Consider the following 16,018-nt stretch of genomic DNA (forward strand, 5'->3'; position numbering starts at 1 on the left):
CAACAAGTCTCCTCCTAGCTTATTCTGTTCCAGCCATAATGATCTCTCAGTTCCTTTAACATGCTGTTGTTTCCTTTGCCTGAAACACTCATAGTTCATCTCAACATACCTAGCTCCTTGTCATTCTTTGGACCTCAGCTGGAATGTCATCTCCTTAGAGAAATCTCCCTTACTATTCTGCTTTAAAGTAGCCTCCCATCCTCTTATTCTATCTTACTTTTTGTTGGTTTCCTTCACCAACAATAATTTATAATTATTTTATTTACTTAATATTATTATTATTATTTTAAATGTCTTCTTCACTTAAGCTCTTTGTCAACCGTGATCAGTTGGTTAGCACAGTGCTTGGTAACTTGTGGGCATTCAATAAATATATGCTAAATGAATGAATACAAATTCTATTAAGAGTTACCTATTGAGGTAGAGGATTATTATTTTTATGGATTTCTTTTTTTTGGGGGGGTGGGGGGGAGACTGAATGCCTGATTGTGTGATATCAAGTGACAAAGAAATCAAACCTGCTGATCATGAACTGGATGTTATCAGATCTAGTTAGCTATAAATTTGGCTGTGTCTAGCAACAGTCCATCATCAGTAGAAGTTAAAGGATGAAACAGAATGTTGTGGAAAAGTAATTCGTGCACACTCTATATGCCTAGTCCTGCCATGCTATCCCTACTTCAACCCACCTAGGCCCCATAGGGTACTTCTTATGTCAAGTTAACTGAGGAAAAAATAATTCCAACTCTATTTTACAAATGGCTTTGACAATATGGCTGGACCATATGAAGCATAGTGCCACAATGTTATGGTTCCTTTCAGGGATGACTCTAAAGAAAAGGGTAGAAGCAGAGTGTCAAATATTTGTCACTTTATTTCAAAGCAGAGATTATGTGAGGTGATGAACCATTTTGCCCTGCAGCTAATTAATTTGTCAGATGGTAAAAAGCTTGGCAAGGATGGTATTAGAGGACAGATGGTAAGGAAGGCAGGACAAATTTTATGTGGATGAACTCCTAGAATGGTCCCAGAATAAAAGACTAAGTGTATCCCATGAGGATATGTATGAAAAAGTTAATAGCATTGTAGAAAATGTTAAGTGGGCAAAATGAGTCAGAATCAACTAGATGGCAATGGGTTTGTTTTTGTTTTAAAGATATCAGGCAGCCTCCTTCCCAGGCCCTGGTGTTTTGTTCAACGGGAACATACACTAAATGGCCAACGTGGAGGAGATGAAAGATAATCCACGAGCTAAACGTGGATTTTCCTTTTTTAAGGCAGACCTAGCTATTGCCACTGCACAGTACCTAATAGTTACCAGATGCAAACAACCTAGGTGCATTATAAAGTACCATAGCCATGGGACTAGATAGCTATCTGATGGTAAGGAAGTTATACTGGACGCCTTCTATCATGGAGTGGACAGCTATTCATCTCCACTATCAAAGACATGTACTTTGGATTTGGATTCTCTTTTTCTGCCCATCATGGTTCTGCCAATAGCCTCAATGGTAGAATTACTGAATACGTTATACAGTATCATGACGTCTTTTACAATATTGTTCCTGACTGAGTAACTCACTTTAGAGATAAAAAGAAGTAAGACAATGCGCTGACATCATGAGATGTGCTGGTCTTATGTTTCTCCTCATGCAGAAACAGCTGGCCTTACAGAATGAAAAACTGGTCTATTAAAGTCTCAGAGGCACATCTGGGAGATAATACCTTGGCAAGGTTAGGGTGGTATCCCGTAGGATGAACTGTATGCTCTCAACTAATGGATCATTAAATTTCTCCCTCTGCCAGAATACACAATTCTAGAATACAAAAAGTCAAGGTGTGTTGGTGTCTTTTGTGATAATAGCTAATAGTGCAAAATTTTTGTTTCCTTTCCCTATAACTTTACCTCTGCTGGATTGGAGGCTTTGAAAGCCAAGGGATACATCAATTTACCTAGAAGCTGAAGAAAGGCCTGGTGATCTACTTCCAAAAATTAGCCAATGGAAACCTTTATAAATAACAATAGAATATTGTCTGATATAGTGCTGGAAGATGAGCCCTTTAGGGTTCGAAGACCCTCAAAATAAAAAGCAGCTGCAACAAGAGTAACACCAACAACCCTGAAGATGGCACAGGACAACGCAATGTTTCATTCTGTTGTACAATGGGTTACCACTAGTTGGAGCTGACTTCTGCAACTAACAGCTATAACATATACTAAGAATATGTTAAATTCCAATTTCCAATCTCTCAGGAATGTGGGTTTAAGTCACCCCAGTGGATAAAGAATCTTGATTACCGTGGGTGCCACTTAAAGAAAAATGGTACGGGTGACAGATAATGGAGAAAATAAATCATAAATATCTGTTTGGCCCTATGATCAGCTGCAGAAGTAAGTACTGTGGTCCCTACCCATATTTTCTTCCTTGCTGTCTCATATGCACTAATGTCCTTTCTCTTTCTGCTTTGTATTCTCCACTACTGAATATAGTATGAGTAGGCAGAGGGTAACTTTATAATTTAGTCAACTGGCTAGAGAATATTGAGATGGGATTTCAAAAGAAGCATTTCAAAACAAGTGGAGAATAACAGAATAATCAAGAGATCCAGGACTTAGTGCTGACTGGAGTCAACGCTGTTTGAAAAAATGACTGAAAGACAGAGTGATAGTTTGAAATTCATGGGTAAGTATAGAATTGAGAATCCATTGACATGGTAGCATATGCCCAAGAACTTTCGAAATCAAAGCAAGAAGGCTTCGTAATGGTGAACAAGAAAGGCAGTATCATCAGCTAACTGGCTAGAGAATACTGAGATAGGGTTATGCTGATACAGTATAAATTCATAACAATACTACTCTTGAAGGAATTTGTGTTTCTTTATACTTTATCTTTTGACCATATTTGGTTAAGAAGGTAGATTGATAATTCATTTTGCCTTTGCCAAGAAAAAAAACATAAAACAGAGCACATATATTCACTCTTGTCATATTCTCTCTCCATTTTCTTCTGATTTGCCTTAGTTTTCTCCGCTCCTCTCCCTCCCTCTCTCTCCATATCTAACAGACAGTTCCTGTTTCTCCCTCCCTCTCTCTCCATATCTAACAGACAGTTCCTGTCTTAAGATCAGTCAATTCCAGAATGATCTGGATATTGCTCTGTGACACAATCACCCTCCTTCATAGCTGCCAGGATAACTTCTGCTGTGTCTACTCAGCCTCCTTCAAATGCTCTAGCTGTCAACACAAGAGTCTGAACCAGAGTACCCATGTCCTGTCACAGAACACCAATCTGGCACTGTGTAAGCAGAAGCAGCAACAGGAGTAGTCACTAAACTTCTAGCCCAGAACATTTTGGAATGTAACCCATATAAAGATAAAAGTGTGAAAAAAGTCTTCCTATTTTGAGTTAATTATTTAACAGTTCAACAACTGAAACGTCTACCTTATAGTTTGTTCTGATATAATCAAATAGAATTTATATAGTAGTCAGTTGCCAACTCTCTGAAATATTGATTTTAAAGGGGATTGCTTTTAGAGACGGTTATAAAACACAGCTTGGGTTTCCTGATTCTTGAGATGGAATTGTTGTAACAAAATGTCTGGAAATGACATAATTTCCAGCAGTTCTATTTTAGCAATAAAAATATATAAAAATAGCAGAAATCATGCAAATAAATTCTATGATTTCCAATTAGCCTCGGTGATAAAATTTTGTGCTTATAAAAAAATAAAAACTAGAGAAGTAACTCTACAAAATGGCTGAGTGATCCACAGTTCCTTAGGTCTGATATGTTAAAATAAAAATGAAAAAAAGTTTAGTTGCAGTAAAGCTGGAAAAGCACATGAGGTTTACATTCGATGTTAATGCGAGTCACACGTGCTAAATTCACAGCGTCTGCGTACTTTCAGCAAATACCCCAATATGTGTTTAAGAGTTATACAATTTGTATCCTGACCGCAAAGAGAAGTCTCCATTTGGAATACTCTTAGGAAGAAGACACAAGAGAAAAAAATTAAGCCTAAATAGATGCTGCACATAAAATCCACTGTCAATATTCCATAGACATGTTTTTCAACATTTGCCACCTAAGTTAAGATACTAGTTTAGACATTAACAGGGTGATTATTTGGGTATACCAATTAAATCATGCAAGGACAAAATTACTTTGACAAAATTATTAATTGTTTTGACCTAAAATTATTACCTTGAATAGATATTTGGAATACAACATACCAGTAACATTAAAAAAGTAATGCCGAAACTTGAAAGATAAAATAATACTTTCCCTCTCTACTTCAAGTAATCATGTGATAACCCTTACACGAAGCTAAGATTTAGGTCTGTTACTTACTAGTTTTTAAGGTTATTCAGGGGCCTAAGTGAGAACATTTTGGAATATTATTTAACTGTTACATATTACTGTTTTATATAGATAGATAGATTAGATAGATAGACAGATAAAACTGTCCAACCAGTCTACTAACCCTAAAAGAGTAACGAGGAGTGGTGTGGGAGAACTAATTATGAAAACTCTTAAGCCTGGATACTAGTAGTCTGGGGACATTTTTATTTATCCTGAACAACACTGTTCTTCCCCCTCAGGGGAGAATATGGAGGATGGAAGGGACAAGGGGAAGGAAGTAATACACACCGATCAGAAAATGTAAAAGCACAGCTCCTAGGGAGTTAGCATCAGAATTTTCACTTGACCCTAGAAAGTAATTTTGGCATCACCTAGAAAAATATCTTCTCTTCTTTGCAATGAAAAAATAAGAATATGTCCATTGAAACCACATGAGACATTTTCCTTTATCTGCCAAATTTGTAACCTGGGAATAGTCTGATTCTGAGTTAGTAGGCATGGCAATATCCATCCTAAATCTTGCAATCATAGAAGAGAGTTATTATTGGGGAGTGGAGGTGCTTTCATTTCCTTAATGAAGAGGATGCCAATTTATGATGATTAATGGCCTAAAAATATGGGATTATACCATGGATCTTTTAATAAAGGCAGTCCTTTTAGTAAGAAGGGAGAAATCATTCCAAATATTCCATCTCCACCATAGTTCTGTACTATCATCCTCAATACAGAATGGAGGATAACTTCCTGAAAGCCATTTATACATATATATATATAAAATTAATCAATAATCATTATATATATATATAATCGATGATAAAGTGGTTTTAAAGGTAGAATGTAGTATTAGAGGGTCCAGGCATAGAAAATGATAATGTAACAATCCTGTTACCGATGTAGATTTTTTCCCATCTTAAGCCCATATAAAAATATATTTCAAAAACTGAGAAGAGTAAGAGAGGATTAGCATTATATATTAAATTTATACAGGGGAGAGGAAATATCTACATTTGGAAGTAGAAGAAGGAACCACAAATAACTATATTAATGCTTGTATCATATAAAATGTAAAAACTTCTATTAGTAAAAAGATACCAAAATAAAAAGGCACAAAATAAGCTATAAAAATTAATTAACATAGTAGATGAAAGATTAACATGTCTGTGTATATATTAATACAAATATATAAAGAAAAACTAATATAATATAGTTTTATATGTGTGTATTATTTCTTTTTAATTTGGTAAGGCCCTCACAGAAATCTGTAAGAAAAATGTTGTACTGAAATAGATAAAAGGCCAAAAGAAATAAAAAGACAAAAAAGACAACTAGTAAAAAAATACATGAAAAAATATTCAACTGCACAAAAATCACAGCATACATTAAAACAATGGCATCACCTAGGAAAATATTTTTTTATCTCTATGAATTTTATCTATATGTTATATACATTTTATCTATATCAATGAATTAAAACAAATGAGGATGTAGTAAAACTTACTCTCATATACTGCTCATAATGGAAATTGCTATTGGATTACTTTACATGTATAATGGAATACATTAATGGTGATTACATCAATTGGTATAATCCTTTAGGAAAGTAATCAGCAGCATGTATGAAAAGCTGTAAAAATGTTCACATTATTTAGCCCACTGATTTTATTTTTAGAACTCTATACTTATTTTTTTCTTATACTTATGAAATAATTCTAAAGAAAAACCTTTAATAATAAAGATGTATACTTATTAAATTATAGGAGAACACTATGAAATAGCCATATAATGGAATATAATTGTGTAGACATAAAAAATTATAATTATTTAAAATTTTAATGCTGGTTATTATTGAGTGACAGCATAACAACAGGATTTTTATTTTTACATACTTTTCAGTATATTCTAAACCAAAAAATGGAGTATGTGTTACATATGTTTTTAAAAGTTAATTTTGTACAAGTTCCATAAGGGTAGGGAACAGTCAAAGATTACATAAACTTAGCTGAACATAAAAAAAAACATACATGATGATGCTATGGTAAAAAAATTATAAATGTAAGTATATAAAATAAATTTTTAGGAGGAAAATATTGGAAGAAAATATACCAAAATGTTAGGGTTGTGTTAAGATGGCAATATTATGTATGTCCTGTTTATTTTTTCCCAAATGTCTATAATGTTATTCTATATTTTTAATATCAAATAAAACTAAATATAGTTAAATATGTCATTTCCATTATAATACAATAATGATATGTATAAGAAGTAGAAGATAAAATACATTGTTTACCTCTCTTTCATCCATGTTCAACCATTGCTTTGGATCTTCTTCAGTAGCCAGAAAGGCTATCAATTCTAAAGCAGTAAGACGAGTTTGACGTCTTGAAGAGACAAATATCAAAACAGGTTTGGCTGGGGAATGGCTTCTAATTGCTGTTTAAAAATTGAGGAAAATAAAATGGTAAGTCACTCACACCAAAATCTGAATTCCATTAAGATAAGGACACATAAAAACTAATGTTATAAATGATTTACGTGAATTCTTAATTTGGTACGAAATTTAGCACTATTCCAGGTACTACAAGGGTCACACAGCATGCTGGACAAACACGAGGAAAGGACAGAATAATGACTCTACTTAGGGAGCATATTGTCTAGGACAAGGAAGATCTAACTATGTCTGGTCTGAGTTCTGTTCTGAGCCGCAAAGAGACACTTAAAGCCTGAGCCTCTCCATTAATAGCTATCCATGGACACTAAATCTTGGGTTGAGTTTTCTATTTCTCAGTTGTGATTCTGAGATATTTCTGCTTGCCTAATCCATGATATTACAGGGTTAATCAGTCCTAGACAATCCAGTCACACACAAAAAAATAACAAAAACAAAACAAAACAATCTGTCGCTGAGTCACTTCCGACTCATAGCGACCCTATAGGACAGGGTAGAACTGCCCCATAGGGTTTCCAAGGTGTGGCTGGTGGATTTGAACTGCTCATCTTTTGGTTAGTAGCTCTAGCTCTTCACCACTGAGCCACGAGGGCTCCAGTCATACAAAAAAGGGTGATGAAAAATCTCTAAGAAAGGTCATGAAAAGTTCCTTTTATATTTGCCCTATTGTAAGTAGATGGAAAAATTAAGAGGATTTATAATAATAAACTGGTAAAACATAAGTAGAACAATGTTTTCCCTCTGTTTTTCTAAAAACCTATGTGTGAGGTTTCAAGAGGGAAGGGAATGTAGAAGAGGGTGAGAAGAAAACCATGTCTAAATGGCAGTCAATATAAAAAAGAGTACTTTGATAACTTGAATAGTAAGAAAAGTGAAATTTTATAGATCAAATCTTAAAAAATAAAATTACTTAACAAGGTGCATAAACCATTTGGCCTAACTGGAAATGAGTTTTCTTTGCTATATATAGGCTTCAAAATGCTGATAAAAGGTCACAAGCAGAATTTCTATTTTTTTCTATATAGCATTCTTAAAACAGGCATTTAAAAATCTTACATAAAACAGCTCAACTGCTTTGTAATTTTTTGTTTGAAATGTGAGCTTCAGAATTTCTTTTTATGGGCTAAGAAACAAGGTTTATAAAGGAAATGTTGACACGACCTTGACTATATCTATTCCCTATCATAACGTCACATTTTTAAACTCAATGAATATAGTAATCCACCATGGGTATAATAAACAGTTGATTAAGATAGCTGTTGTGCTGATACCATATCTAAAGAAGTGTAAGTCTTTCAGTTATTTATTATTGATTTACGTAACACAAAATGTCACTTCAATCACTGGTATGCAATCAGCCATCCCTTAAACAGATACAGATATAAGGAAGCCCAACAATACAAATTATGAAAAATAAACTCATTTATCTTACTTCTCACTCTTTGCCAGTTTATCAGATTACAGAATGAAAATGGCAATGCCTAGATAAATCGTATTACACATATAATGTATAAAAGACACATATTAGTACAATACTGGCATCATTTGTACATATAATCATGAATGGATCTCTATCCCTTTTGAAAACCTCAACATTTAATGGGTTTTTGCTGCTGCAAGAACAGGTGTGGCTGAACAGCTCACAGTAGATTTATTGTTCATTAGTGATTTTGTACAATGCTTCTGTGGAGCTGTAAATAATCTGAACTGCCAAGATCGGTCTCCAGCTCACAATCAATACTTTGCTTCTGTCATAACTCTAATTACAGCAGCTAAAAAGTCACCTCACAACTGTCACCTTACAATCAACAGCAGTTCACATTAGAGAATTTATTTTGGCGGTTATTTTTAATTGATATAATAAATATTCCTTATGTGGCCTAAACAAAACTTGTTTTAATAAAATAGGAGTGTTATTCTTAAATCTGTCTTGCTTGCCTAGGTTGCCGGAATCGACTCAAAGGCAACGGGTTTTTTGCCTAGTTTTTAGGACAGGAAAAACAGAACACAAAAAAAGGAAACATTATAAAAAAGCACTGAAAATTCTAAGTTTAATGGTTTTTGGTAAAAATTATTTTTACATGATATTTGATTAACTTCAACTACTCTTTATCATCTGCTAAAGCTAACTACCATAAGAAAACACCTTAATAGATAATATTAAGAGTGATTTGATTACTTCTTAAAAATTTACTTTTACTTTTTCCTACTACAAAGACATTATCATTTATGAAATCTATAATTTTAAATAGTTACATCCACATATATTTGCAATCCTTAACAGTTGAGAAATATGGCTTTAGTTATTTGTAGCAGTTGAAGCAGTATTACCCCTTCAAAGAAGCCCACACTGTTTAGAATTCACTTACTTGCTACCATGTAAAATGGTTACTATTTTGTTCCAAGAACCTGAAGCTTACCCTGAAATGTAGGTTTATTCATACTAGCCATACGAGGACAGTAATGTTGACCTGGGAAGCCTTGAATGTGAACTTCCAGTGGAACTGGGCGTACAGATGGTCGGAAGTTGAACAAGCCCATCTAGAATAAATATGAGTAAAATCATTTTCAGTTTTTATATTTAAGTTTATGAGATTATAGTGCCTGTTTTAATGTGGCCACCTATACCACATTGTTAAATTCCTGGTTTATCAATCTTCCACATACCTCCTTAATATTGAGCCAGTCAGCAAGGTCTCTAGCATTAGCTAATGCAGTGGACAGACCAACTATTCTAACAGGCTTTTCTGTGTGCGATGAGATGAAATTTGTTCGAGATACAATGACCTCTAGAACTGGACCTCTTTCATCCCCTAGGAAATAGGAAAAATGCACATTAATCATTAACAAGCCCTGATGCTAGCTGCTTCAGGTATGGGAGACAGAGTTTGTAAATTGGCTTTAGATACAGTGGTACCCACCAAGCAGATGGATCTCATCTATGATGAGAATAGTGACTTGCTGAACATAGTTCCTATTTTGCCAGCTTCTGCTGACTCCATCCCATTTCTCTGGTGTAGTGACAATAAGGTCAGCCTTGGCAATGGATTTCATATCAGGAGTCACATCCCCTGTTAGTTCAACAACTCTGGAGAGGAATAAAAAATGATCCCTTTAACTTTTCAGGTAACGCATGACCTTGGAAAGGCAAAAATATATCTGTCTCTTTCAAAATGAAATTTTTATAATGCTTACAACTATCTCCCTTTTATTTCTGAAATTTTCTGTGCACTGAGTCCAAAATACATGTTTCTTCCCACAAAATAACGGATGCATAAATTTAAATCACTGACACAGATAACCTCTTAAATTTTATGTAGGTATTGTGACCCCGAATACTCCCCAGCATGTTTGGGGTCACATATTCCCCTCTTTGGAACTTGGATGACCACATATATCTATACCAAGTTTCAGTATGCAAAGGTATCAAATGTTGATATCATTATGTTTACATATGTGTGTAACCTATGTGGTTTTATACAGTTGAACTTACACATCCTTCTTCATACGGCAGGATAAACATCCTTCTAATGAGGGAAAGTGTTAACTTATTAAGACATAGAGAGATATTTATTAGGAGTATGATTATGTGTAAACTAATTTCTTAGATTAAATTCTTCCATAGATATTATAGGCTAATTCAGACATATAAAAAGACAAGACAGGAAAAAGAGAGAAAAAAGAAAGACAAGCCAGAGCAAATATGTGCCACCTCATTTTGAACAGACCTCAGTTTATGGAGGATAAGATGAAAAAATAAGAGATATAGTTTTTAAAACCTATGCAAATCTAAAAGAATTAGATAATGGATAGGAAAATCTGGAGGCTCATTCCAAATTTTACGTAAGCATCAAATAATTCCTACAACTGGTGTTAACACTTGTGAAACAGAGAACGGCAAGACTAGTTCCTCCAACTATAGTGTTCTGAAAAGTTTACTTATTTTTATTTACATTATTTTATTTTCATGTTATTTATTATTTATATATTTAATACATTCAAACAGTTCGAAGAATATGTAGTGAATAGTCTCCATAACAACCCTATCATCCAGCCTCCTAGTTCTCATCCCCTGAAACAATCACATATTCAGATTCTCCATCTTAAAAAAAAAAAAAAAATTCATTTTTTTATATTCTCTGTGGAGATTATTCCTTAGTACATAAAGAGTTCATTCTTTTATACAGTTATGCAATATTTTTTGTTGTACAAAAGTACTATAATTTTCTTAATGTTGCCCTATCGATCATTTGGACCCGTGGTGGAAGGTTGGGAGTTTGAAGTCAACAGCCACTCCTTGGAAACCCTATGGGGCAGTTCTACTCTGTCCTATAAGGTTGCTATGAGTCGGAATCAAGTCAGTGGTAACAGGTTTGGTTTTGGTATCGAACATTTAGGTTACCTGCAATCTTTTGCTATTAAAAATGATATTGCAATGCATAACCTTTTATATTAATAGAAAAAATAAGGCATCATGCTTTTCAAATAATTCCCTCTTTTTCCTAAAATATTCACATTTAAATGCCTTTTAAGTTGTTTTGGAAATTACTCTGAATGATATGAAAGAAAAATAAAGAGATAACTTATTTTGCATTTGTTTAGCTTAAAAATATTTTGAGAAAAATTATCATACCAAATAAAAGTGCTCATATGAAGTAATTAAAGGGATTTAATTTCTCAATCTTAAAATAATTCTGCCAATATACTTAGAACCACCTAGTTCAGAGATTATGAAAATATTAATAAAATTTTAATAGTAGTAACATACCTTCAAATAAAAGATTATGAAAATCACTGTAAAATATTCAATAATTCAACTCTTTTATTTGTTGGTCCTTTTAGACTATTCAAAGAATATATTTTGAGTAAAAGTTAAAACTTACTTTTTTCCAAGTTTTTCTTCTATTCTAACTTTCCAGTCATCCATTCTTTCACGTACAAGGGCCTTTAGGGGTGCAATATATACAGCCTAAAAATTGGGGCGGGGGGCAAAAAAGGTGCTCATGAAAATAGTGACAGCATTTTAAAACAAAAGTAGACTCTATGAAATCTGTCAAAATATGGCAGTGTAGTTTTAAAATGTATGTTTTAATACTGAAATACTTAAGTTTCTAATTTATGGGGAAAAGTCATTAGCTTACTCAAACTACATTTATCCAAAGTAAGATAGAAATATAATACATGATAATATTTTCCATCATAAAAATACTGATATGGACAAGTTTTAAATATTTTCTAGAAAGTACCAGAAGAATTTTCTCTGGGTATTTTATAATGAAATTATCTCCTATCATAATGTGAACAAATAAAACAATTATGAGATAATATATCACATAGAGAAAATTAAGGTTCTAATAAAAATAAACATTTTCCTAGTATTATGACCAAGACTTATCTGAGTTCTGTGTAACTCTTTCATGAAGGAAGTTACTAATTTTGATGTTTTGAAGACAAATAAGTTATTCGTTCTAAATTTTAACGCAGATTTTATGGAAGTCCGATCACACATTTTAGGTGTTCAACTTTTTTTTTTTTACCTGATCTTTAATAATCTAAACCTATATATTGATTATCCACTGAAGAAAAAAATTCTTCCCTATATAAAAGGTTTCAAATTTAGAGCAGAGTTCTATTGTTGCATTAATATGTCTTCTTATGGATCAATACTATATAAGAAAGAGACTGAGAAGCAGAAACTTAACACTAAGCAGGGAAGAAGTGCCACTAATTGGAAATCACTGAAAAATGAAATTAAAACATTTCTGAAATCATAAATGAAGAGGAAAATAGCATATATTCCAATAACACCTCTAAAATATCTCTATCATAAAATGTGATGTGCTTTTATAATTTAAAAACTTTATTTTTCAAGAAGTTTAAAATCAATGCTTATTTCATTTATAACAGTGCCTCATATTAATGATATCATGGCTATTTAGAGAAATACAGAATTAAAACCATTTCTATATTTCCTATGTATAATCACACTGTGTTTACTAAAGTATCAGTACTTCTTTCATAGGCAAAGAATTTGATTATGACTTATTACATATCTTATAAATATGGCTCTGAATTAGGTATCTTACAATGAAACTGCTAAGAACTGTAGCCATCCTACAATGAAGAAAGGACCTGAGAGCACCACTATGTACATTACAAATCCATCTAGAGCGCAACCAAGTTTGAGGTAAATTTTCTTTGGGCCAATTTTTCTAACATGATGCAGTATCCTCCCCCTCCTGAAAAATTCACTGAGGGATGGATACATCTACTCACTGAGATCTGCCAGTATATTTGGAACTGGCTACTTCAGAGATTATGAACCACCTTTTCTAACTGAATGTAAGCATGTGATTCTTTCAGACAAACCTTTGAATTGGGGTACTTGTTGAAGACTCTGAAAATGGCTAATTCAGCCGCAACAGTCTTCCCTGATCCTGTGGGTGCTCCAAGTAGGACATTACAGTCTGTGTGATACAGCGTATGAAATATTTGTGTCTGCACAGGGTTAAAGTGGGTAAAGTTATACAGGGCTTCATATTCTCCACATCCCAAAGCTGTGACTGGTAAAGGCTGAAGATCCAGTAATTCTAAAAAAAGCAACAGGTACTGTTATACAATAACTGAAAAATTTGCACAATACTAAATATGATATTTTAGAGAGAAAAATTACAATGATTTTTAATACTTTCAACCCAGTACCCAGTCTTTAATACTTTAGAGGGGGAAAAAAGCTTAAGAACAAATGCTTGCGTATCCGTTACGGATCTTTTTTTCCCCCGTCACCACATTTGTAATACTGGCATACTAGACCCCCTTCAGTGGGAGCTCCCTACAATCCAATTATGATGCTATGTCTTTCTCTTCCAATTAGGAAAGCAAATTGAATAAGTGTGTGAAAATACGCATATTATAGAACAAAAGTAAATCTACTCTAATTTCAAGAAAAATGAATATCATCTGTAAACTTCATTTCTGGAATGGTTACTAACAACAAATTACTTTTGATCTGGGCACAACTGACCAAGTCAGAGTGGTTGAGTGAGGTGTTCTAGCCAATTGAAAATGAAACAGAATTCTTTCCAATCTATGAAGAAAAATGACTACAGAGTCAATTTCTATCCTTAAACTTCACAAAGTTTAGAGAAAGTTCCTACTATAAGACAGAATTATAAAAGAAGTGCAAATAAAACTGAAATAAATAAAGACATTAATTTTCTGTAGCACTGAAAATCAAGATGGGAGAAGAGGGGTCACTATAAAATTAAGTGTTAATCAAAAACACAGGTTTATTCTTAATAGAGATTATAAACATTTTGCATATTTCTTGACTATTCTAAATTAAGATGCTTTACTTTATAATAGATGAAGATTTTTCTAGGCTGATTTGGGCTCAAAGGGATGGCTCTATATATTATGAGCCAAATAGACCATGGAATCATTGGGGTTACATTTTACATTTCTGATAGCAATTGAGATGTCATGGTGGTCCATTCATTGCTTTTTAAAATGTAGTTACAAATCAGTTAATTATATAAATAGTGCTCGGTCATTCAGCAAAGAAGTGATTAAACAAGCACTAAAATATAACATTAACACATGTTAAAATAAAGTGCTTCAGTCAGAGACCTGGGAGTGATGCTGATAGAACATATTTTAAATTAAAGCATGAAACATCTTATATATTTTATTTTTAGTTTCAAGATTTCAGGTCCCCCATGCGTCTGTCAGTTTGAAGAGAAAATTTCAAAGGGTCGCTAAAGAAGACAAAGTAAAGTATTATAATGCAATGTGCAAAGACCTGGAGATAGAAAGCCAAAAGGAAGAACAGGCCTGGCATTTCTCAAGGTGAAAGAACCAAAGAAAAAAAATTCAAGCCTCGAGTTGCAACACTGAAGGATTCTACGGGGAAAATACTAAACGATGCACGAAGCATCAAAAGAAGATGGAAGGACTATACAGAGTCACTGTACCAAAAATAATTGGTCATCGTTCAACCATTTCAGTAGGTAGCATACGATCAAGAACAAATGGTACTAAAGGAAGAAGTCCAAGCTACACTGAAAGCACTGGTGGAAAACAAGGCTCCAGGAATAGACAGGATACCAATTGAGATGTTTCAACAAATGAATGGAGTGCTGGAAGTGCTACCTGTCTATGCCAAGAAATTTGGAAGACAGCTACCTGGCCAACCGCCTGGAAGAGATTCATATTTGTACCCATTCCAAAGAAAGGTGATCCAACAGAATGTGGAAATTTTCGAACACTATCATTAACATCACATGCAAATAAAATTTTGCTGAAGATCATTCAAAAGCAGTTGCAACAGCACATCAACAGGGAACTGTCAGAAATTCATGCCAGATTCAGAAGAGGACGTGGAACAAGAAATATCATTGCTGATGTCAATGGATCATGGCTGAAAGCAAAGAATAACAGAAAGATGTTTACTTATGTTTTGTTTTTGACTATGCTAAGGCATTCGACTGTGTGGATCATAAAAAATTATGGATAACACTGAAAAGAATGGGAATTCCAGAATACTTAATTGTGCTCATGAGGCGCCTGTACATAGACCAAGAGGCAGTTGTTGGAACAGAACAAGGGGATACTGCGTGGTTTAAAGCCAGGAAAGGTGTGCATCAGGGTTGTATCCTTTCACAATACTTATTCAATCTGTATGCTGAGCAAATAATTTGAAAAGCTGGACTATATGAAGAAGAATGCAGCATCAGGATTGGAGGAAGTATCATTAACAAGCTGCATTACGCAGATGACACAACCTTGCTTGCTGAAAGTGAAGAGGAATTGAAGCACTTATTGATGAAGATCAAAGACCACAGCTTTCAGTATGGATTACAGCTCAACATAAAGAAAACAAAAATCCTCAAAACTGGACCAGCAAGCAACACCATGATAAACAGAGAAAAGATTATGAAGTTGTCAAGAATTTTGTTTACTTAGATTCACAATCAACACCCATGGAAGCAGCAGACAAGAAATTAAACGATGTACAGCACTGAGCAAATCTGTTGCAAAAGATCTCTTTAAAGTGTTAAAAAGCAAAGATGTCACTTCAAGGACTAAGGTGCCCCTGGCCCAAGCCATGGTATTTTCAGTTGCCTCATATGCATGCGAAAGCTGGACATTGAATAAGGAAGACCAAAGAAGAACTGATGCCCTTGAATCATGGTGTTGGCAAAGAAT

General features: G+C 33.8%; 1 protein-coding gene across 6 annotated transcripts in view; it reads right to left on the reverse strand.

Annotated features, from left to right (window-relative positions):
- Positions 1 to 16,018, reverse strand: part of ASCC3 (activating signal cointegrator 1 complex subunit 3) — a 412,820-nt gene that overhangs the window by 119,796 nt on the left and 277,006 nt on the right. For all 6 annotated transcript variants that reach the window (XM_064289237.1, XM_064289246.1, XM_064289242.1 and 3 more), the window contains 6 exons: positions 13,181 to 13,401; positions 11,695 to 11,780; positions 9,733 to 9,899; positions 9,479 to 9,624; positions 9,232 to 9,352; positions 6,653 to 6,795 (listed from right to left, as the gene is read on the reverse strand). In XM_064289237.1, the coding sequence (XP_064145307.1) occupies positions 6,653 to 6,795; positions 9,232 to 9,352; positions 9,479 to 9,624; positions 9,733 to 9,899; positions 11,695 to 11,780; positions 13,181 to 13,401 (884 nt within the window). The remainder of the gene's footprint in view (positions 1 to 6,652; positions 6,796 to 9,231; positions 9,353 to 9,478; positions 9,625 to 9,732; positions 9,900 to 11,694; positions 11,781 to 13,180; positions 13,402 to 16,018) is intronic.

Source organism: Loxodonta africana, chromosome 1 (genome assembly GCF_030014295.1).
Source record: "Loxodonta africana isolate mLoxAfr1 chromosome 1, mLoxAfr1.hap2, whole genome shotgun sequence".
Lineage (NCBI taxonomy): Eukaryota > Metazoa > Chordata > Mammalia > Proboscidea > Elephantidae > Loxodonta > Loxodonta africana.